This window comes from Stegostoma tigrinum, chromosome 21 (assembly GCF_030684315.1).
Source record: "Stegostoma tigrinum isolate sSteTig4 chromosome 21, sSteTig4.hap1, whole genome shotgun sequence".
NCBI classification, from domain to species: Eukaryota; Metazoa; Chordata; class Chondrichthyes; order Orectolobiformes; family Stegostomatidae; genus Stegostoma; species Stegostoma tigrinum.
Window position 1 is genome coordinate 11308317 of NC_081374.1, and position 25372 is coordinate 11333688.

Genomic DNA, 25372 nt, shown 5'->3' on the forward strand with positions numbered 1-25372 from the left:
AAAAAGTCCTCATCCCTGACTTAAAAGGGGTTGCTCTTATTTCAACATAATGTTCTCTATTTTTAGCATCCCCCTACAAAAATAAACATCCCCCTAATATCACTGTCCAGTCCCCTGAAGACTTTGCGTTTCATTTGAGATTTGTATTCCTGCTGTGTTTTGCATAAACCTCATTGCTCTATTCATTAATATGTTGCATTATTATGCCTTAAGCACCAGATTCCCAAAACCTGAGCTTTAACTGCATACCAAATGCTGCAACATTCACAAGACACTGTGCAGTGTTACATCTTATTGCGGCATGGTGTTTATAGAGTCAAACTTCACAAAGGTTGACAGGAGAGCTTGGGTGTTGTCAAGACACCAATGAAAGAATAAGACAAAAGACAAGTCACATGGTAACTGGTACATTTAATTTTCATTTTGCTACGCGCTGTGCCTTGAATACAATATAGAAACAGAAGCAGAAGCAACTCTTGACACAAGGTCAGCTCATGTCATGTCTCCCCATAAGGTGGAAAGCAGGTATTACATCAAACAATATCAAGACAGTTATACTTTGCTGGTAGTCCACTCAACTTGTCAAAATGCGTCAGGTTTCAGAGGAAGTCAAACGTCAAGTACGTCAATATGTCACATTTGCACTAAAGTTGTTGTACAGTATCCCCTGGCTGGAAGGCTGTTCTTAAATTAGCTGGCAAACCACCATGGCCTACCAAGAGAACGTTTGTACAACCCACTGACATTCTTACATCACCAGCTAACGTCAAAAGTGCATGAAGCTCTCTCCTTCAAATGAAAACACCACAACCCTATGTTGAACATGTTGCAAAGCTACATTTAGGAAATTTATTCATGTTGTGAATCCATCACAGCAAGATGTATATGCAGTGAGCCAGCTGAAGTATTGCATGACTTCTTTCAGGGTCATTTAGCTCGTGAAACCTAGTGGAGAAGGTTGTCTCTCTTGCACACTGTGTAGCAAAATACAGAGGCTGTTTAAACTGGGTGTACGGTTTTGGTTACACATACGAAAGAGCCTACTTATTCCTGACGTTTGAAGAACATGACAGGTCTAGATGTTTCCAACCTCCCAGCATTGCTAGGAATTAAAAATTAATCTCCAGGACAACCAGGGAGAAAAGAATAATTGAAAAAAAAACTTTTGAAAATTTTGAGGTAACCAGGTGTAGAGCTGGATGAACACAGCAGGCCAAGCAGCTTCAGAGGAGCAGGAAGGCTGATGTTTCAGGTCTGGACCCTTCATTCAGCTCTACACCTTGTTATCTCAGATTCTCCAGCATCGGCAGTTCCCACTATCTCTGAGTCTCTTTTCAAAATTCTCTTTAGTTAAAGGAGATGGTTAGAAAACGGCTGACTGACTGGGCAGGGTGGTTGGAGGCAATATAAAGAAAGTTTAAGGAATAAATCAAACCTGAGTAGGCAACCCCATCATCAGTTCAGCTTACATTCTGGTATGCTCATGGTATCAAATACATAATCTAAACTATTACGATATTTTGTTCCAACATCAACACAAAACAAACCTGTCATTGCCACATGAATTCCTTTCCCAATCTATATCATTCCCAGATTGATGCTATTAATCTTATCCAACTTAATTTTTATTCTGCTGTGTAATAATACTGTGTCAATCATGCAGTAGATATTATTATCAGGTCGCTAAAAATGGCTCGCAATGACTTCAATAGCTACAGAGTTCTGTATACAGCGACATCTCAAATTGCATTGCAGCGTAGAGGAAGACAAGAACTGAAAGCAAGAGCAAGAAGGAGAAAACAGAACTTGAGAAGGCGGTTGATAACAAAGTTAAAGAGAGGTCAAAGTGTCATGCTGTTGTGCAGTACAGAAACAGACTCTTCAATCCAACTCGTCCAAGATGATCAGGTATCCTAAATTAATCTTATCCTATTTACCAGCATTTCCTTTTGGGATTTCTAAAGCATTACAGTGGGACTGTAAAGATATCAGGCAAAAGGTTTTTAAGAAATTCCTCTCCGGCACAAAGTCTGCCCATTTGTAACGTGCACCAAATCCCATTTCCCCATCTTCCCTGCTTGCCGAGACATGATAATTTCTGTTTTGATCATTGGAAATAGGATCAGAAATAGGCTGTTTGGCCCCTCAAACATGATCTGCTATTCAATAGAATTATAACAGATATGACTGCAATCTTAATGCCACTTTCCTGCATGGTGACCTATAATATTTGGCTCATTTGTCAATCAACAATCTGTTAACTCAGCCTTGAATATATTTAATGAGCTAGCCTCCACTGCTCATTCTGGAAGAGAATTCCAAAGAGATGACCATCTGAGAGGAAAAAAAAATCTTCCTCTTAAACACAAGACTCCTAATCTTTAACCTGTGTTCCTAGTTCTAGATTTCACCATGAGAGGAAAGATCTTCTCAATGTCAAACCAGTCAAACATCTTTAGAATTTTACATGCTTCAATAACATTACCTCTCATTCATCCAAGCTTCTAGGAGCATATGCTCAACCTGTTCACCCTTTCCTCATAAGACAGCCTCTCCATCCTAGGAATCAGTTAAGTGAACATTCCCTGAACTACTACCGAGTAGGTATATAAATATTTGCGGAAAGAGATTAAGGTGCAACCTCACCAGATCCTGTACGGCTAGTGTCTGCCAACTTTATGTTTTCACCCTTCCTCCCTTAGTTCTACAGCCTCTTCGAATCCTGTAACCCTCTGAGGTTACCTGCATTCCATCAGTTCTGGTCTCACGTACCTCTGCATTTTGTTCATTCCATTGGTAGCTATTATTTCAGATACACAGGACTTCCACTCTGGAAATTTCTCTACAGGCTCTCTGTTCAAGACACTCTTTAAAAACCTACCAGAAGTCAAAACTTTTGATCACCCATTCTAATATTTGGCAGAATTTGTTTAATGAAATCTTCTGTGGAGTACCAGTGGATATTTTACTAAGTTAAAAGTGCTATAGTAATAGTAATGCAGTTTGTTTTATTTTGTTTTAGCAGCTCTGGAAATGGCAGTAGAATAAAGGCAGCAAGAATCCAAACTATGCTGGAGGGTCAGTTTGTGCTTCACGAGGGAAGAGGGAAAATAGGAAGTAGAAATAGGAGCTAAAACCATCAGTTGAAAGTACCACTACTGCATAATGGAGCAGGATCGAGTGGCTGAATGGCCTGCAGCATCTTCTGACAGAGGCCAAGAAACTCATACATGTGGCTGCTCAAGGGAGCTGGGGGGAGGTAGAAATATGATGGGAGAGGCAGCTTTGGATGCTTTGACTTGATAAAGGCAGGGACTAGGGTTTTGGCATTAATAATTAGTGGCAATTGGTAATACTAAAGAAAACCATTTGAGCAATGGAACAAAATCTACCACATCCATTAAAGAACGAAACAGAAAATGCGCAAAATATGAACAATCACCAATTTTTTAAAAAGTGCTGAGAAAATGGGAGTGCAGATACACAGTAATTTTCAAGTGAAGTTGGTGAAAATTCTACACCAAACGCCCACACATTAGTCAAGGAAGTACAGCATTACATTAAAATTCATTTGAACAAAGTTATTCTGAAATCACATTTTTCACGAACGCTGGTAGAAATTATTTTAAAAATGTATTCATCTCAAGTTTCCAACATTGTCAGTGCTATCAGGAACCAACAAACTAAACAAAACTTCATTATCAACAGAGTTCTTGGAGCTGGAGGAAGTTATAGCAGAGTTGAAGCAAAGTACAATTGACAGATGTCAGCTGAGTCTTTAAAGGAGAGTAGGCTTGATATCTTTAAGACACAATAGTAATCCAGTGATCTGAGTTGACACCTCAATATTGATTCCATTGGATTAGATGCTCTACAAGGACCAAGTGTAAATAGATTAATAAATCAATAGTGCCATTGCATCAAGTTGACTCAGTGATGCCATGGCAACCAGAAATTGTTAACATGATGTGACTTGGTGATGCCAGTCGATAAGCTCAATGAATATTGGTAACTTTTGAAGACTCTAACCCTTGCTTTGGCTACTATTCTACTCTTTAAGCAGTTTCTGTTTTGTAAATATAAAAATAATTTCTCATTAAGAGGCAACTGTTTGCAGGAAGTCTTGAATGACTGGTACAGCTCACACTCCCCTTGATTAACTCGAAGCAACAGGAACAGCTCGGCATGGGACAAGTCGGGAGGAATTATTCAGCTCATACTCCTTCTCTGCTTTTAAACACAAACTGCTCATTGTGCTGCTTGTGTTGCCCAGTTGGTGATGTCACATAAAATGTAAAATCTCTTTTGTGTGCTGCAGGGACTTTAGATTGTTTGTCTTTTCACCACTGCTAATTCGAGTGCTCAAATTGCTTGGGGTGCAGCCCAGTTTGTTGCAGCCAGTATCCAGCACAATGATAACACGCAGTTCAGGCTTCACTGAACATTTCAGGGGAATTTGAGGGGATTTCCAGCTGCATTAATATGTGAAGAAAAGCCATTTGTTGCTTCATGGAAGCCAGTGCCCATGGAGTTCACAAAGCTGCAAGAAAAAAGGCAAGAACTTTACCGTCTGCAGGGAATATAACATTTAAAACAAAATAACATTAGAATTTAATATAATAAGGTGTGGAGCTGGGTGAACTCAGCAGGCCAAGCAGCATCTTAGGAGCACAAAAGCTGTCGTTTCGGGCCTAGACCGTTCATCAGAAAAGGGGGATGGGAAGTGCTACACTTGCCCCCCCACCTCCTCCCTCACCCCCATCCCAGGCCCCAAGATAACTTTCCACATCAAGCAGATGTTCCCCTGCACATCTGCCAATGTAGTATACTCTATCCACTGTACCCGGTGTGGCTTCCACTACATTAGGGAAACCAAGCGGAGGCTTGGGGACCGCTTTGCAGAACACCTACGCTCGGTTCACAATAAATAACTGCACCTCCCAGTCGCGAACCATTTTAACTCCCCCTCCTATTCCTTAGACGACATGTCCATCCTGGGCCTCCTGCAGTGCCATAATGATGCCACACAAAGGTTGCAGGAACAGCAAGTCATATTCCGCTTAGGAACCCTGCAGCCCAATGGTATCAATGAGGATTTCACAAGCTTCAAAATCTCCCCTCCCCCCACTGCATCCCAAAACCAGCCGAGCTCGTTCCCGCCCCCTAACCTGTTCTTCGGCTCACCTATCCCCTCCTCCCACCTCAAGCCGCACCTCCATTTCCTACCTACTAACCTCATCCCGCCCCCTTGACCTGTCCGTCCTCCCTGGACTGACCTATTCCATCCCTACCTCCCCAGCTATACTCTCCTCTCCACCTATCTTCTCCTCTATCCATCTTCAGTCTGCCTCTCCCTCTCTCCCTATTTATTTCAGATACCTCTCTCCATCCCCCTCTCTGATGAAGGTTCGAGGCCCGAAACCTCAGTTTTAGTGCTCCTAAGATGCTGTTTGGCCTGCTGTGTTCATCCAGTTCCACACTTTGTTATCTCAGATTCTCCAGCATCTGCAGTTCCCATTATCTCTAAGATTAGAATTCATTCTTAACATACTTTTGAGGTATTGTCATTAGTTCAATTCTACTCTGGTAGCTCGCAGAATAAAGGGATCTATGGAGCTGAGAAGCAAATCTTTCTCGTGAGGAGAAAGAGATTGGTAAAGACAAATGTAATTCCCCTAGAGACAGAAACGGGGGAATGTTTTAGACAGGGCAAAGGAACTGAACACATACTTTGGCTCTGTCTTCACAAAAGAGCACACAAATTGGATACCAAAATTGTTGCAGGATGCAAGGCTTAGTGAGAAGGAAGAGATGAGGGAGATCAATATTAGTAGAGGATTGATGCTGGAAAATTGTTGGGATTGAAGGCCAATAAAACCTCAGTGCCTGATAATTTACATCCCAGAGTACTTAAGAAAGTAGCTCCAAAATAGTGGATGCAATGGTGGTCATCTTCCTGGATTCTATAGACTCTGGAACAGTCCCTGCAGATTGGAGGGTGGATAATGTCACTCCAATATTCAGAAAGGGAGGCAGAGGGAAAATGGGAATTATAGACCGGTGAGCCTAACATTGGTAGTGGGGAAAATTCTTGAGTCTGTTGTCAAGGATTTCATAGCGGAGCATTTAGAAAGCAGTTGCAGGATCAGACAGAGTCAGCATGGATTTATGAAGGGCAAATCATACTTGACAAATCTCTTGGAATTCTATGAAGATGTAACTAGCAGAGTTGACAAGGAGGACCCAGTCAATGTAGTATATTTGAACTTTCAGAAAGCATTTGATAAAGAGCCACATTAAGAGATTACTGTGCAAGATTAAAGTGCATGGGATTGGGGTGTGCATTGAAATGGCTTGGAAACTGGTTGGCAGAGAGGAAGCAAAGAACAGGAATTAATGGGTTATTTCCAAATTGGCAGGCAGTAACTAGTAGGATGCCACAGGGATCGGTGCTGGGACTATTCACAATATATATTAATGATTTGGATGAAGGGATAAAATGTAACTTCTCTGAGACTGCAGATGATACCAATTTGGGTGGGAGGGTGAACTATGACGAGGATACAGAGATCCTTCAGCAATGATCTCGACAAGTTGGGTGAGTGGGCAAATCAATGGAAGATGCAGTATAATTTGTATAAATATGAGGTCATTCACTTTGGAAGCAAAACAAGGCAGATTACCACCTGAATGTCTGTAAATTGGGAGAGGGGAGTGTGCAGCAGGACCTGGGGCATCAGTTGCTGAAGGTAAGCATGCAGGTGCAGCAGGTGATAAAGAAAGCCAGTGGTATATTGGCCTTCATTGCAAGAGATTCTGAGTACAGGAACAGGGATGTGTTGTTGCAATTATACAGGGTCTTAGTGAGACCACACCGGGAATACTGTGTGCAGTTTTGGTCTCCTTTTCTGAGGAAGGATGCTCTTGATCTTGAGGTTGTGCAGCAAAGGTTTTCCAGGCTGATTCTGGGGATGGTGGGTCTGGCATATGACAAGATATTAATTAGGTTGGGATTGTTTTCACTAGAGTTAAGACGAATGAAGGGGGACCTCATAGAAACATAAAATTCTAACAGGATTGGACAGGGTAGATGCAGGTCTTCTCTCTCTTTAGGCTCTACTCTATAGTTTACTCCTTACCTCACCCACCTCCCTATTTTCTGCATATAAACTGACATTTTCCCAGCCACCATCAGTTCCAAGGAAGGGTCACCGGACTTGAAAGGTTAACTCTGTTTTTTCCTTCACAGATGCTGTCAAGTCCTGGTGAGCTTTTCCAGCAACTTTGTTTTTGTTCTTTATAAAGCTAGTGTTTTTATAGGTTGAAGTCAGGTGTGGAGATATTTTTACTCAACTGTTTCAATTGGATCCCAATGTATCTCTAAATGCAGACTCAATGATAACTTTCTAAGGGAACTGGTTATAAATTTGAAAAGAAAATAATACAGAGTTCAGGGAAACAGTGAGAAATTGGGACAAACTGTTAGTTCTTTCAGTTGAATAGCCTACACATGACAAACCTCCTTCCATGATTCTACACAGCTATACTCCACACTGAAAGGTATACTTATTTACAGAATAATAGAAAAGTGTTTGACGCTTGGCAGTAAAATAGATCATTGAACTAAGGCTGCTGCTGAAATATGGTAGCACAGTAGCCCTCAAGTCCCAATGTACTAATGTTGCGATATTCCATTTACCAACATGGGTTGGAGGAAGAATATTGGCTGGGACAGCACGCAGAAGCTGTATTCTCTTCTTCGTAACAGGGCCATCACAACTTTTACATTGGCCTGAGAGGGAAGACTGAGCCTTGGTTTGACATCTCAACCAAAAGGCAGTTAAAATATCTTTCTTTCAGCAGCCCAATGTCTCTGCCACAGTACAGCAGGTGCAGCACTGGTGAGGATGTGGGATAAAACAATGGCCTATTAAACACTGTGACAGTGTATGTCATTAGTACCTGTCAACAGAAGAACTGGTCTTGTATATACATCCCCAATCACTGGATCATTACCAGTATTGGGAAGTACAGTTTAGACTTACCATTCTCCCACTCCTTTATCGCCCTTAGACTTCTGTTACCAGGAAGCTTTCACTGTAATGAGAAAATTGCAGGAGATTGGTGAACTTCCTGAGCAACACTTCAGTGCCAAATCTTAACCAGTTTACTATTTGATAACTTATGGAGCCATACAGAATGGAAACAGGCCCTTCTGTTCAACCAGTCTATGCTGACCATGTTCCCAAACTGAACTAGTCCCACCTGCCTGCACTTGGCCCATATCCCTCCAAACCTTTCCTAATCATGATCTTGTCCAAATGTCTTTTAAACGTTGTAACTCTACCTGCATCCACCACTTCCTCTAGTAAAGTTGCCCATGTCCTTTTTAAATCTTTCTCCTCTCACCTTAAATATATGTCCCCTTGTTTTAAGAAGAGATCCTTGTCTTTCACCTTACCTATGCCCCTCTTGATTTTATAAACTTCTATAGCGTCATCTTGCAACTTGCTATGCTCCAGTGACAAAAGTCCCACTCTTTCTAGTCTACTTTTATATCGCATACCTTCCATGCCCAGCAACATCCTGTAAAGTCTTTTCTAAACCGTTCCTAGTTTAACAATATCTTTTCTATTACAGGACGATCAGAGCTGCAGGTAGTACTCTGGAAGAGGCCTCACCAATATCCTGTACAACCTCAAAATGACATCACACTTCTTCTACTCAAAGGTCTGAATAATGAAGGCAAGTGTGCTGAATGCCTTCTTAACCATCCGTCTACCTGTGATGCAAATTTCATAGAATTATGTACCTGAACCCCTAGGTCTCTCTGTTTCACAACACCACACATGGCCCTACCATTAATTGCAAACGTCTTGCCGTTGTTTGTGTTCTCAAAATGCAACCTAATTTTATCCAAATTAAACTCCATCTGCCACTCTTCCATCCGTTGACCCAATTGATCAAGATCTCTTTGCAATTTTAGGTAACCTTCTTCACTATAACATAAATTTTGATATCAATTGCAAACTTACCAACCATGCCTCCTACATTGTCATCCAAATAATTTATAAAAATCAAACAAAAATAGACCTAGTACCAATCCCTGTGGAACATCACTGGTCACAACTCTTCAGTCGAAAAAAACAACCTTTCATCACCACCCTCTGTTTCTTACTGTAAAGCTGATTTTGTATCTAATTGGCAAGCTCACCCTGAATCCCAAGTTATGTAACTTTACTTATTGGTCTACTCCATTTGCTAGCCCTCCCCCAGCGAATGTTAATCATTTACAAAACATGCTTAACCATGACCATCAGCGATAGGAGCACAAGTAGACCATTCAGCCCATCAATTCTACTGCACCATTCAAGGAAATCATAGCCAATCTGATAACCTTTACTCCACCTTCCTACCTTTTCCCCATAACTGTTGATTCCCTTATTAAAATCTGTCTAGCTTAGCCTTGTACATTTTGAATGATACCAGCCCTGACAGCCCTCTGTAGTAAAGAATTTCATAGAATCACAATGCACTGAGAGAAGAAATTCCTCCTCTCACTATCTTAAATGTATGATTCTTTCTTCTGAGATTATACCCTCCAGTGCTAGACTCTTCCACAAGGGAAACTATTCCACATCTTCCCTCAGAATGTTTCAATAAGGTTGTCTCATCTTTTCTATATTTCAATGGGTACAGGCCTAATCTACTCAACATCTCCTCATAAGACAGTCCAACCATTCTCATATCAGCCTTGTCAGCCTTCTCTCTAATGCCTACATATCTTTCCTTAGATAAGGGGCCCAAAACTATTCTCAGATTCCAGTTGTGATTTCTCTAGTGCACTAAATTTTTTCTATCTTTATACTTACTCCATTATGTTTGAAATTAAGTTGAACATTCCAATTGCCTTCCCTATTACCCCTTTAAAGTGGATGCTAATTTTACATGATTAATGGATGAGGACTCCCAAATCCCTCTGATCTGAACCTATCTTCAGTCTTCCTTTATTTAAATAATATCCAGCTCCTCTATTCTTCCTGCCAAAGTACAGTACCTCACAATTCCCTATGTTTATATTCCACCTGCTAAGTTTTGCCCACTCACTTAACTTGTCTATTTCCCAATGCAGAGTCTATGTATTATCCTCACCACTTGCCTTCTAACTATTTTTGTGTCAACAACTACTGTACATTCACTTTACTCTTCCAAGTCACTCATATTGTAAATAATTGCAGCTCCATCACTGATCCCTGTAGCACTTCATTGGTTACAAGTTGCCACCCTAAAACGTCTCCCTTATCCCAACTATTAGTTTTCTATTGGTTAGCTAATGCTCTATCCATGCTGATATGCTTTGAGAGAAGCCGTACATATAACGGTCATCTTAATGCTCGTGGTATGATGGTGAGGAATTATGTACTTAAAAATAAATAAGTTTGTGGTTATGAACTATGAACTGTTGTTTATACAAGAAGACTGTAACTTGCTGTGTTACTGTTTGGAAAGCAGATAAAGGTTGTGTCACTGTATGAAATGATCAGTTTCACTGTAGGTAAATATTTCTGCCGAAGTCGATTAGCTTGTTTGGCTAAATGGTAAGGTCGACACAATAATATGAACAGCATACGTCATGCCTGGGAATGAGGCACAGCACCAATGACCTCATCTGCTTCATCATTTCTGGGTATAGGTGCATTACCATTGACCAGAAACAGACTGGACCATCCATACTGTGACTACTAGAATGGATCTGAGGCTTGGTATTGTGCAGTAACGAATTTATCTCCTCGCTCTCCAAAGCCTGTTCACTACCTACAAGGCACAAGCCAGGAGTGTGATGGAATACATTTGTCTGGATTTGTACAGCTCCAAAGACACGCAAAAAGCTTGGCATTATCCTGGACAAAGCAGACACTTGGCTTACACACCAGCCAGCACCTTCAACATTCACACCCACCACAGTCAGCACACTCATGTCTGCAGTGTGTCCTATTCACAAGATGCACTGCAATAACTTGCTAAACCTCCTTTAACAGCACCTCTCAAACCTTTAACCCCTAACACCCAGATGGACATGGGCAGGGAATGCAAGGGAACACCACCACTGGCAAGAGATAGTAAGAACTGCCGATGCTGGAGTCTGAGATAACAGGGCGTGGAGCTGGAGGAACACAGCAGACCAGGCAGCATCAGAGAAGCAGGAAAGCTGACGTTTCGGGACTGGACCCCTTAGGATCCTGACCCGAAACATCAGCTTTCCTGCTCCTCTGATGCTGCCTGGTCTGCTGTGTTCCTCCAGCTCCACATCATGTTACTACCACTGGCAAGTTCCCCTCCAAATTGCCAATTGTAGCAGGGAACTCAAGACTGCAACTTGCAGCAGGACCTTCTAATATTCGTTCTAAGTTTTCATTCTCTTTTGTTCAGATTGTTATTAAATCAGAAAATAGCTTGCAGATTGGGCCGAGTGGCTATTATATTTTTCAATGGGAATTTCTCATCACAGCAAAGCTTCATTTCTATTCTATGCTAAGGATAAATTGCATTAAGAATTCATATTCAACCTGTAGAGCCATTTAACCTGTTGCTCTGCTATAATATGTCATGCAGTCCTCAATGTAGAAGCTGAAGACTATATTTGTGGCATTACTGCAGTGATGAAACATTTAAAAACTGCAGGATTACTGAATAGTGGCAAAGTTGTTGAAGTACTTGATATTAGATCCCTTATCCACGTGTTACTAAATTAAACTTGTAACTCCTAGTACTAATCATGCTTATCTGGACCCCCTTCCAACTTTGCACCTTTTATAATCTACAGTCCTTCAGAATCCATTTAGTTTGACATTGCCTATCCTACTAATTGGTTTCAATACCTGTGCATCCTGTGCCACAGTCCTTGACTTTTCAGCTTGGTTTTCTCACTAACCAAAGAAACTCTGTCTCACACACATTCCTTTCACTCGAGACTACTTCACACACACACACACACACACACACACACACACACACACACACACACACACACACACACACACACACACACACACACACACACACACACACACACACACACACACCTATCCTTGTGCTGACAGGAGCCAAAAAACATGATGGTAAACAAAGTTACCCATTGTGTAAAATGCTCTTGCTACACTGACAGGCAAGCAGGAGAGTTCAGATGTAGAGAACTTTATCAAAGCTAGTTGGTTAATGAATTTGTGGTAACTTCCAAGGAGGCAGAAACTTGGAGAAATGGGACTGAGAAGCAACTGATGAGAAGATAGTGCCAGTGGGGACAGGGAATTGACTCCTGGTCTCTGTGTTCTGCTGACTGCAAGGCAAGAGTAACCAGTTTGTTTCCTCATAAGCAGCAGGGAGGAAAGGCATGCGATATATTTTAAGGAAACGATAGAATTTAAAATTTTGGTCAAATTTTACCTGGCTGCTGAGTCATGGACTCGGAAGACTTCATTCCAGAACCTTTGCTTCAGCCTCTGGTACAAACAAAAACTAGATCAGGTTAAGTCTAGAAGTGGCACTGAGATAATTTTCTCACAGCATTTTGTGTCATTACTCCTCTCACATAACATTCTCAGCCAGCTGAATTCTACAGATGGCATGGCATTGTTCCAATTTAAATACAGTTTTCCATATATCATCTCATCAACATGACTCATAAATGATTTTTATGACCATCGATCCTGATGCTAATGTCCATTCAGTTTCTTTACAAGGGTAACAGTCAACATGGCATTAATGATGATAGCCCTAACTAAAATGCTGTCCCAGAATCCAAGAAACACAAATTTCTGGGAGAAATTCTGAAATCATCAAACCAAACGGCACATCTTTGATAACAAAGTGTGTAGCTGGATGAACACAGCAGGCCAAGCAGCAACTTAGGAGCATAAGAGCTGACGTTTCAGGCCTAGGCCCTTCATCAGAAAAGGGAGATGGGGAGAGGATTCTGAAATAAATAGGGAGAGAGGGGGAGGCGGACTGAAGATGGATAGAGAAGAAGATAGGTGGAGAGGAGAGTATAGGTGGGGAGGTAGGGAGGGGATAGATCATTCCACCAAGAGAGGACAGGTCAAGGGGGCGGGATGAGGTTAGTCGGTAGGAAATGGAGATGCGGCTTGAGGTGGGAGAAGGGGATAGGTGAGAGGAAGAACAGGTTAGGCAGGCGGGGATGAGCTGGGCTGGTTTTGGGATTTAGTGGGGGGGCGGTAAAATTTTGAAGCTGGTGAAATCCATATTGATGCCATTGGGCTGCAGGGTTCCCAAGCGGAATATGGGTTGCTGTTCCTGCAACCTACGGGTGGCATCATTGTGGCACTGCAGGAGGCCGAAGATGGACGTGCCATCTAAGGAACGGGAGGGGGAGTTAAAATGGTTCACGACTGGGAGGTGCAGTTGTTTATTGTGAACCGAGTGGAGGTATTTCTGCAAAGCAGTCCCCAAGCCTCCGCTTGGTTTCCCCAATGTAGTGGCAGCCACACCGGGTACAGCGGATGCAGTATACCACGGTGGCAGATGTGCAGGGGAACATCTGCTTGATGTGGAAAGTCATCTTGGGGCGTGGGATAGGGGTGAGGGAGGAGGTGTGGGGGCGGGTGTAGCACTTCCTGCGGTTACAGGGGAAAGTGCCGGGTGTGGTGGGGTTGGAGGGGAGTGTGGGCCGGACAAGGAAGTCGCGGAGAGAGTGGTCTCTCCGGAAGGCAGACAAGGATGGGGTAGGAAAAATGTCTTTGGTGGTAGGGTCGGATTGTAGATGGCGGAAGTGTTGGAGGATGATGCGTTGTATCTGGAGTTTGGTGGGGTGGTATGTGAGGACTAGGGGGATTCTTTTTTGGCGGTTATTGCAGGGGCAGGGTGTGAGGGATGAGGTGCAGGAAATGCGGGAGACACGGTCGAGGGCGTTCTCGATCACTGTGGGGGGGGGAGGTTGTGGCCCTTGAAGAATGAGGACATCTGGGATATGCGGGAGTGGAATGCCTCATCGTGGGAGCAGATGCGGCGGAGGTGAAGGAATTGGGAATAGGGGATGGAATTTTTGCAGGAAGGTGGGTGGGAGGAGGTGTATTCCAGGTAACTGTGGGAGTCGGTGGGCTTGAAATGGACATCGGTTTGTCGGTGGTTGCCTGAGGTGGAGACAGAAAGGTCCAGGAAGGTGATGGATGTGTTGGAGATGGTCCAGGTGAACTGAAGGTTGGGGTGCAAGGTGTTGGTGAAATGGATGAACTGTTCGAGCTCCTTGCCTTTAATGAGTATAAAAGCAGGTCTCCTGTCATGCCAAAGGCAACAACAAACTACTTTTTTTAACACTTTTGTGGAATGTGGGTGTCATTGGCAAGGTCAACATCTGTTGTTCATCCTTAATTGGCCTTCCTATGAATGAAATGGCCAAACGAACAAGAAGGCAATTGGCAGGCATCACATTGCAGTGTGTCTGGAGTCACACGTAGGCCAGGCCTGCTGAGGGTGCTAGATTCCCTGAAGGAAACTAGTGGTGATAGTCATCATAGTGAGGCTAGCTTTCAATCCCAGACTTTTATATAGTCATACAGCATGGACCTTTGGTCCAACCAGTCCACGCCAATTATGTTCCCAAACTAAACTGCCTGAGCTTGCCGCCATATTCCTCCAAAGATTTCCTATTCAAGAACTCAACCGATCTTTGAAACGTTGTAACACCACCTCCTCTGGCAGTTCATTCCACACACAAGCCATTCTCTGTACAAAAACGTTGCCCCTCATTTCCTTTTTAATCTTTCTCCTCTCACTTTATGCCCCACAGTTTTGAAGACCCCACCCTAGGAAAAAGACCCTTGCCATTCATCTTATTTGTGCCCCTCTTTGATTTTATAAACCTGGTTTTCATTGCGTTTAAATTTCACCAACTGCTGTAGTGAGACGTGAACCCATGCTCCCAAAGCATTATTCTGAGCTTCTACATGATTAGTTTAGTGGCTTTGATGTTACACTACTGTCTCCAATCACTAATGCCTCTGAGAAGTTGGTGCAACAGGATTAGGCCACTACCTTCACTTGATGTAGATCCCTCTGGCTGGCTCTGCACTTTTTGCCCCTTCTCTAATGTTGCTTGAGAAGGCGATGGTGAGCCACGTTCTTGAATGTAACCAAGTGGTTAACTCGGCAGTCAGTGTCAACCATGTTATTCAGGGTTTGGAGTCACTTGTAGACTAGATCGAGTAATAACAGCAGGTTTCTTCTCCTAAATGACATTACTCATCGAATCCTTACAGTGCAGAAACAGACCATTCGGCCCAACAAATCCACACCAACTTTCCGAAGACCATCCCACCCAGACTCAAACCCCGTTCCCTATCTCTGTAACCCTGCATTTTGCACGGCTAATTCACCTAACCTACACATGCCTGGGCCCACGGGCAACTTAGCATGGCCAATCCACCTAACGTGCATTTGCTTGGACTGTGGGAGGAAACCAAAGCACCCGGAGGAAACCTGCGCAAGTACAAGGAGAATGTACCAACTCCCCACAGACTGTCGCCTGAGGCTGGAAGTTGAACCAGGATCCCTGGTGCTGTGAGGCATCAGTGCTAAACACTGAACCACCAGAATGACATGAACTTTTCACTAGAACTTATTAGGTTCACATTCACCATTAATGATATTAGCTTTCTTTGAATGGAATCAAAATTGCCCAATTGCAGTGGAATTTGACCTTGTACCTCCCGAAGATTAGCCTAAACTCTAGTACCAACAATATTATTATTCCAATGATCTACTCTGTTAAGCAGCGCCCTCTTATAGTTCTGTAGCCTAGAACACCCTTTGAAATAAACAATCATATACAACTTCTGCTCCCTCACCACTGTTCATTTACCCACATTCAGCCTCTTTCTATTTATTTTGGGTAAACTCAAATAATTTAGCTGCAAAAAGTGCTGTGAAATCCTGATATTACTGAAGCAGTTTGATACCTTGGTTTACAATGCCTGTTTGTTGCCATGTGTATCTACTGTGCCAGTGAAACATTCCAAATTACATCTGACTGCTATATAGACTGCTTACTGGAGGAGACAGAGCTGAGAGGTTTAGAAAGGAATTTCCAGAAGACCCTAACACACAGAAGCAGGATTATGTCATTTGACTCATCACACTGCTCTGCTATTCAATCATAGCCAATAAAGTTACCATTTAAGACAGTGGATGACAAGTTTCCAACAACAGGACAGTAGAAATTGGGAACATGCAAGAGGCCAGAAGGTAGGAGCACTGGGATTGCAGAGGGTTATAAAGCTTGAGAGGGGTTACAGAGACAGGGAGAGGCAAGGCCGCAGGGGACATGGAGAATTTTAATCTGGGTTTTTGTCGAACTGGAAGACGATGCAAGCCAGTAGTCACGGCATCATTTGTGACCATTCGTGCAGGTATTAAGCTATCCGACTTCAACCAATGGACCATTACAGAAAATTCTGGAATGTCTGGAAGCTAGAGAAATTGTTGCTAGGGAATTAAGGGAACAAGATTGACAGGTTCGAGCTATTCTGAAGTGTAGCTGCAGATTTAGCCTCTGCCCTCAATCTCACTGCCTTGCTTGTCAAAACATGACATGCTTTGGTGTTGGCTACGAAAATTCTAGCACGGTACAGGACCTGCTGGCTGACTGATGTTTTTGTGAGTCATTAACTTGCCCTTTCTGTCTGTCCGTGCGGGCCACACTCCACCCAAATAGGAACAACAAAAAAGAGAGCATAGAACATAGAACATAGAACATAGAACAGTACAGCACAGAACAGGCCCTTCAGCCCACAATGTTGTGCCGACCATTGATCCTCATGGATGCACCCTCAAATTTCTGTGACCATATGCATGTCCAGCAGTCTCTTAAATGACCCCAATGACCTTGCTTCCACAACTGCTGCTGGCAACGCATTCCATGCTCTCACAACTCTCTGCGTAAAGAACCTGCCTCTGACATCCCCTCTATACTTTCCACCAACCAGCTTAAAACTATGACCCCTCGTGCTAGCCATTTCTGCCCTGGGAAATAGTCTCTGGCTATCGACTCTATCTATGCCTCTCATTATCTTGTATACCTCAAATAATAAAGCATAATAAAGCCTATGATGACAAAATCAGATTTTCTATACCCTGCACCTCCTTCTCTATATACGGTTTTGAATTCAGACAAGCTACATTAGTCCCAGATTAGATCCCCACAGAAACCTAAGAGCAACTTGCATTTACGTCTGTTTTAAAATGCTTTAGGAGGGGTGGCCGGAAGCACAGCCAAGTAATGGGTATAAGGACGATCTTATAAGTGGAGCAGGAGATAGAGAGGTCAAAGGGATTAGGGAGCCAGTTTAACAGCATACAGTCCAAAGTACAGTGGACTTTACTTTGCGTGGTCATGAGGGGATTTAAATATCAGGAGAATCATTTTACATTTGATGAGTGGGGAGAATGAGATGCAATGTAGACCACTGAGAAAGTACACTGTCCTATAAACTAGACAGTTAGGAAACTAAAATATATTAATAATGTCTAAGCCTATGCAATTAACTGCTCAAGGATCAGCTGAGAAGTCATTTACATTTGATACGTCCCTTCTTGCTCTCCATGGCAACACTGTGCAACTGGGGTGAACAGGCGTCCTTACTGTCCACTATTGCTAGGACACAAATGACATCAAACGAACCTACTTCACTTACTTATGGGGCATTTTTACAACTTTTTGGTCAGGTATATCCCAATCCCCCAACAGTTATTGTGGCCTTATGGCTGTGGCATTGGACAAGTGATCTAGCTGGCCCAAACTAATGCGCTGAGGAAACGGGTTCAAATCTGAACTTGAAACGTACTCTTAGAATTTGTGACCATGAACCGATGATTGACTGTTGTAGAAATCCATCTGGGGGTTCATTAATGTTGTGCTGTGAAGGACATCTGCTATCCTTAAGTGGTCTAGCCTACAGACCCACAGCAATGTGACTGACACCTAACAATCTGAAGTGCCCTAACAAAACAAGAGCAATTGGGGATGAGGCAACAAGACAAGTGGCCTTGTCAGTGACTTCCGCTTCCCATGAAAATAATAAATAAAGAAATCCCCACTGAAATCTAGACTGGAAATCTTCACTTGGGTTGCACATCACATAGAACTTTCCTCTATTTCCACTCATTCCATTCATCTCTCCTTGGCTTCAGTTGATTTTCATTTACATGGAGGCCTACATTTCACCACACCCCTCATGCCTCATTTAACATTGGCCAGTGGAACATCCCCCTCACCCCATTTCGCCATGGTTTCAACCTGCTTTTAAATACCATTTAAGGTGTCTCTCCCAGTTTGGACTTATTGCTCCACATTCTGAAGGCAAACTCAGCTCCCCAGAGTTATTCGTTCTCTTCTCAGTCACGCAATGGAACCCAGTAGAAGCTTAAGATGGAACGTGCAATCATATCACCCTGAGAAGTGAGGAGAACAACTTCTTACCTTTATCTTGAAATATAAATGAACGAGTGCAGCGAGTGCGAAAACCAGTGCAACAGCAGTTCCTATGAATAGATATTGAAATATATGGGAGTTTGGGTGTTGCTCAAGTGAATTAACTGTTCCTGCTTTTCCAGTGGGTCCCCCGATAGTCTGTGATGGAGACGTAGCAGAGATTGACGCAGGCAGCATATTAGGCACAGTACTTCCACCATTATTAGCCTCTGCTTGCATTAAGTTGACGCTGCTGTTATGTGGGTCATCAGTTGTGTTGCCCAATAATGCATCCTTTCTCGTAACAGTGTTTGCACTTTCATCTTCCGTGACTACACTGGTCACTGCAGACGTGGCTTCTATGCTGGGGATAAGCTTGTAATGAGTTACACTCTGTACAGGAGACATCAAGGAGCAGAAAGGTTCTGGCACACTTGCATTATACAAAGATTTTGTGGGAGAGTTTCTGTAAAAATAGCTTGAACTTGATCCATTGTGCAGGTCAATCAGGCAGCAATTTGAAGCAACAGCAACGTCAGAGGCTATGGGAATAAGTGAATAAGTTAATTATTTGGAAGAATGTTTGCTTTAAGCCCCATATCCACTTTCTTAAGGTGCCTTTCAGGTTCTTTTCTGTCTGACTAGCTCATCCTTGTGATTAGCCTTTCACAGGATATCATCCAATTAGTAACACCGTGATAGCTGTATAGATCATGGTCAAATCACTAGAAAGTACATCAACTGTCCAAATGTCAACAAACATTAACAGAAAGGAGATAATGTCAGTGAGACGGTAGCCATAAAGACTAGGAGCTGGGCAGAGTAGCAGAATTTAGTTGTTGATACTATAAAGGACAACATTGTAAAGACTGTGCATGTACAATTGAAGAGATGGGGAGTAAAGGATGATTTTTTTTCCCTTTTGTTACTTTACTGGATGCGAGTGTTATTGACAAGACCAGCATTTGTTGCCCATCCATAACAGCCCTGGAACTGAGCACTTGCCAGGCCATTTTAAAGGGAAGTTAAGAGTCAACCACATTGCTGTGGGTCTGGAGTCACATGTAGGCCAGAACAGGTGAGCACAGCAGGCTTCTTTTCCAAAGAGCATTTATGAACTGGAAGGATTTTTTTTAAAACAACAATTGATGACAGCTGTCATGGTCACCATTCGTGAGACTTGCTCTATATTCCAGATTTCATAAATAAATTCAAATTTAACCAGCTGCAACATTGGGTTTTGAATCCATATCCCTAGAGCTAAGGTTTCTAGATTAATAATCCAGTGACATTAACACTTCACCACCACCTTCCCAATTTAGCCCATCAGGCCTGTTGTATGATCTAATGAGTTACTAGCCAATCTGCAAGTTAACACCATAAGCCTGTCTTTGGCCATGTAATGAAATATTAGAAGTGAATACAGAATGTTATACAAAAGGCGAGATGATCTGGGCTGAAGATTCTGCTGAACTGGGCTATGTTTGGTAAGTGAGACTGCACAGAAAGTTCACAAAATATATGATTAACTTCATAGGAAGGAAAGAAGTAGGCAGACATGGAATTGAGATAAACAAGTTAGTATTTTTGAAGTAAGTCCAGGAGTTACTTGACTATGGAAATAAAGATATAGAGCAGACAAGTTAATGAACAAGGATGAAAGCTACAAGGATGTGTGAAAAGTCTAGGTGATTGGGATTAGCGATAGTTTTTCAAAGGACGGGTAATGAATTCTGTAGGGCTGTGAAATTCAATAGAATCCCAGTTACCTTTCAGGAAGAAGAGATAGCTCTCTGACAGCTCTGTGGCTTGTTTTAGTGACTTGCACTGGTCAAATATGTATATATAGTGACCCAAGACAGCATGGAAGTAAGCAAACAGATCACTTTTACACCCTGTAACAACCTTTGTGTCTGGTATCAAGCATTGATGGGAGCTCTGTGAAACAAAACAAATGAAGGAAGTGTTTATTTCCAATTGTTAATTAAGTCATCTTCAAAATCCCAATGCATACAATATAACAAATACAAACTAGCCCAATTAAACACATTTACAGTGGACACTTTCTAAACAATCGTAACTGAATTGATTATTGAGTATTTCACACAATTCCAGCCCTTATGTCAAGCTGGTCAATAATTTGAGCTTCTATACAACTTTCGCATTCATAGGCAGAAACTGTAGGGGAAAACTAGGACATCAAATGATAGATTAGCCTCTCTCCTCTAAGGCCAATCTTCTCTCTCCATCAGCTCCTAAACCTTATTTATTCTGTGATTCAATGACAGCAAAGCTGGTTGTTGATCTAACTCCATATACCCAGCTATGGCCTATTCCCCAGTCAACAAATACCTATAAATCATAGGTTTAAAATGTGTTAATTTGTTCATAATCTTTGTGCATAGAGGCATTTCTTACTTTTACTCCTTGAAGATCTACTATATCCCTGCGATAGTAAGGATGTTATGAAACTTGAAAGGGTTCAAAAAAGATTTACAGAGATATTGCCAGAATTGCAGGATTTAAGCTATAGGAAGAGGCTGAATAGGCTGGGGCTATTTTCCCTGGAGCATTGGAGGCTGAGGGATGACCTTATAGAGGTTTATAAAATGATGAGGGGCATGGATAGGGCAAATAGATAAGGTCTTCTCCATGGGTTGGGAGAGTCGGCATATGTTTAAGCTGACAGGGGAAATGTATAAACAGGGGTCTAAGGCACAACATTTTCATGCAGACTATCTTATTTAATGATGTCGACTGAAGGATAAATATTGGCAGGACACCAGGGATAATTCTTCTGCTCTTCTCTGAAATAATGCCACAGCATCTGGTACATTCTCTCAGGGTCTCAGTTTGAAGCCTTGTCTGTAGTACTTCTGACTGTATAATGCTCCCTCAGCTTTCTTGTGCTCAAGCCTTAGACTGGGATCTAAACCAAGGAGCATTCTGTTCAGAGGCAAAAGTGAGACTGACTGAGCTACAGCCAATACTCAAGCTTTATTCCCTAGCTGTTCCTCTAAACTTAGAACTTAGATCAAATTGCTCTTTAACCTTCAAGACTGTGGGAAATAGAACTTCAGTTTACATAATAAAAAGTGAAAGAACTGTGGATGCTGTAAATCAGGAACATTTTACATAATCTCAGTTTACATAATTTCTCCTCATAATTTAACTGTAGATAGCCCAGTTATAAACATAGTAAATCCATATTACACTCCCTACAAGGTCAATACATCATCACTAGAGTGCAGATTTCAGAAGTGTTAAGGTAACTCAGATATATATCTAAACAAATATCTTTGTATCACAGTAGTATTTTACCTTGTCAACTACTCCACATTATTTTATCCTCCACTCCTAACTCCTCACATACATTTCTCAGTATTTCAAAATCTTTACTTGACTATTTCCGCAGTATTAACACTTTTCTCAGCCAAGCCTATTACTTCATGAACACAGCAGGCCAAGCAGCATCTCAGGAGCACAAAAGCTGATGTTTCGGGCCTAGACCCCTCTCTGATGAAGGGTCTAGGCCCGAAACGTCAGCTTTTGTGCTCCTGAGATGCTGCTTGGCCTGCTGTGTTCATCCAGCCTCACATTTTATTATCTTGGAATTCTCCAGCATCTGCAGTTCCCATTATCTCTATTACTTCATGGATCATTTACATGTCTTACATTACAATTTACACATATATAAATATAAGCTTCAATTTGCCATTGACCAGTTGTTATATTACTGTAACTCTGAGCTGGATAACAATCATAAAATAGCTAATACCTCCCCTCCTTAAGATAGAGAGAGAAAGAGAAAGAGAGAAAAACTGAGAGAGAGAGAGAGAGAGAGAGAGAGAGAGAGAGAGCGAGAGACAGAGAGAGAGAGAGCGAGAGAGAGAAAAAGAAAAAGAACCCATGCCTGTGGCATTTGGTATCACTATGTATTGCAAAGCAGCTGTCCAGTTAACTGACTTCCTCCACTATGCTTGTTTATGTTTATGCTGTATTAATAATCTGTGTGTAATGCTATCTGGTATACACGGAGTTCTTGTAAAACAGCAAAAGCGTCACACTGACCAGAGCTTGCGAGTTATATCCCTGAGAGACTGTAGGGCTGTTTAGGTAGTGACAATGTTGAATCTGTGCAACATGTACACTATCACTGTAGCACACTAGCCTCTGTAAATAGTGCTGACTGCAATCCCCCAACGCAGAACTGTGGCCTCTCTGCAAACATTGGTCCTGATGCTGCATAATGTAGGGGCTCCCTCTCTTGTAGCACTGCCAATAATGCAATGTCCTCTTCATACATGGGTAATGCAGTAATGATTCTGTGCCCCAACCACCCCGCCACTCCCCTCACCCGGCCATTGGAACTCTCAGGTACTGAGAGGGGCTTGTGGTTCTCACTGGATTTGGTCAGCTCAATCGAATGATGAGGTACATCCCTATGCAAAAGCTGGTAGAAACTATCACATGATTTGATGCGAGTACCCCAGTTGAATCCAATGGATCCCACTGAGGGAATGGGAGCCTATCAACACAGGTATTCCTCTCATTGATTGGTCAATGGTGGTAAAAGGTACAGACTACACTCATACCCATAGCATACTGAGAAAATAAATTCTTTCTCCTGAATGCATTGTATACGTTGACAGAAACAGGACTTGAATAGTGTGGCAGAAAAATACCGGCAGGGCTTGCAGCCAATGCATAATGATTCGGCATAGTGTATTACGACAGGGGCTACAGATCATGCAAGTCTAAAAATTTTTTAACATCAAAGTTCTCGCAAAACAATGATGGATGCATTACCCTTCCTGACTGCTCTCCATGAAGCCTTAGTTATTTTTATCTTCCTCTTTCTCCTTCTCCTCTGCAACTCCCCAGACCAACATCCTTGACCCACAGACTGAATAGGACTGCCCTCCCCTTCTTTTCTTTAGTAGAATTCCTACAGTGTGGAAACAGGCCATACAGCCCAACAAGTCTACACTGTCCCTCCGACAATTCAGAGATGATTTTGGATCATTTCCTCAGGTCTGTTGAACACAATCCCTACTGTCCTTTGCTAGAATATTGGCTTTAACATGTCAGTTTTCTACAACTTCAACGTACTTTCCTTTTGGGGAACGGGTCTTGACTGATGATAGTAAAGTGTCTATGGAATTAGCTCTCCACCTGAGTCTAATAACGACAACCAGGAAGGAAAAAAACATCAAAAATCAAATCATTTATACCTATCATAGAGATATTAATGAAGAAATAACTGCCTGGTGCATTTTCAAAGCCTTCTCAGTTGCAGCATTAAAAATGAAAATTCCGGAACGAACGGCATAGAAGCAGAGAAAGTGCCCATTTCATATGGCTGATCACCAGTCAGACTTTTGTCACTCAAGAATGCAGGGGATTCTTGATGGGACCTGATAGTATCTAACTTCATTTATTTTGAGCCCACAATTCTTTGGTGTGGCTGTCTGACTCCACAATGCACATGCACCACCTACAAGGATCTGCTTCGTGAGAGCTACTCAAGAATGTAAGAAATAGGAGCAGGAGCAGGCCAGAAGGCCGCTCATGTCTGCTGCACCATTCAATACGATCACAGTTGATAAAACGGCCTCAACTCCGCCTTCTCTCTCTATCCTCCTCGCGCTCACATCCGCTGGAATTAAAAAATCCACATATCTCCATTTTTAATATATTCAACATGGAACATCCACAGCTCCCGGGGATAGAGATTTCCAAACAGGCACTAGCCTTTGAGTGAAACAATTTCTCTTCAGTTCCGTCACCAGACTATGGTGTAATCCTACTCCAATATCGCTGACTAAGAAACAAGTGCAAGAAAGACAAACACATACTTCATCAGAGGAATCTGTGTAAATTCTTTCCAGGTAATTCACCACTCGTTGAATCAGATTGTAATTGCTTGAATTTATCATAAAGTGGCTGATCAGATGCCGGAGAGTGTTGTTGAGTTGCTCAGCAGTAACAATGATAAAACAGTGATTAGTCTGCGGGGAAGAAAATAATAAAGTGACTTAAAAATTGATAGCAACTAGAAACAAGTGCTCCCATTATGATGATACAATAAGGCTGCATGAGCCAGTGATCTTGAACCAGGTCTATGCACTTGGAGTGGAGGTTTGTAGACTCAAAATGTACCAGGCTGAGTTCACAAGATCGAAAGCTAGAAGGTAGGAGCAGGAGTAGGTTATTCATTCCTTCAATATGACCATGGCTGATCATCCAACTCAGTACCTTATCCCCATTTTCTCCCCATACTGTTTGATCCATTTAGCCCTAAGAACAATATCTAACTCCTTCTTTAAAACTTTCAACATTTTGGCTGCAACTGCTTCCTGGTAAGGCAGAGAATTCGCGGGCTCACCACTGTCTGGGTGATGAAATTTATCGTTGCGTACTAAATTATCAGAAAACAGAGCGACATTTCTGAAGAAGGGTCCCAACCCAAAACATCAGCTTTCCTGCTCCCCTGATGCTGCCTGGGCTGCCGTGTTTCTCCAGCTCCACACTGTGTTATCTCTGACTCCAGCAATCAGCAATCTCACTATCTCTGATCATAACTGACTTCACTGTCCCTGAGACAGAGAGGGGAACTTTGGCACATTCCCACATTCGATCGCCACCTTGTGAGCCCACTGTCTACCTTGATTGCAAGTACGAGCACCAAGAGAGTAGGGCAAATCATAATGACCGACTATCAAGTAACCTGCTGACTATAACAAAGATCACTTCTCATGAATAATCACACAATGAAGGTCGCAGAAAGATACCTGGAAACATAGACCAGTAGCAACCACCTTTAGGAGATAACAAAATGCAGGAATTGGATGCTATGGGTGTGGGAATGTATTAACATGATGTTAAAGA

The 25372-nt window shown here is 42.3% G+C and overlaps 1 protein-coding gene across 10 annotated transcripts in view; it reads right to left on the minus strand.

Annotated features, from left to right (window-relative positions):
* Positions 1–394: 394 nt before the first annotated feature.
* LOC125462861 (uncharacterized) overlaps positions 395–25372 on the minus strand; it is a 163669-nt gene continuing 138691 nt past the window's right edge. For all 10 annotated transcript variants that reach the window (XM_059653343.1, XM_059653341.1, XM_048553303.2 and 7 more), the window contains 6 exons: positions 24340–24492; positions 20251–20419; positions 18491–19023; positions 12445–12500; positions 8046–8097; positions 395–4540 (listed from right to left, as the gene is read on the minus strand). In XM_059653343.1, the coding sequence (XP_059509326.1) occupies positions 8070–8097; positions 12445–12500; positions 18491–19023; positions 20251–20419; positions 24340–24492 (939 nt within the window). In that variant the 3' untranslated portion in view covers positions 395–4540; positions 8046–8069. The remainder of the gene's footprint in view (positions 4541–8045; positions 8098–12444; positions 12501–18490; positions 19024–20250; positions 20420–24339; positions 24493–25372) is intronic.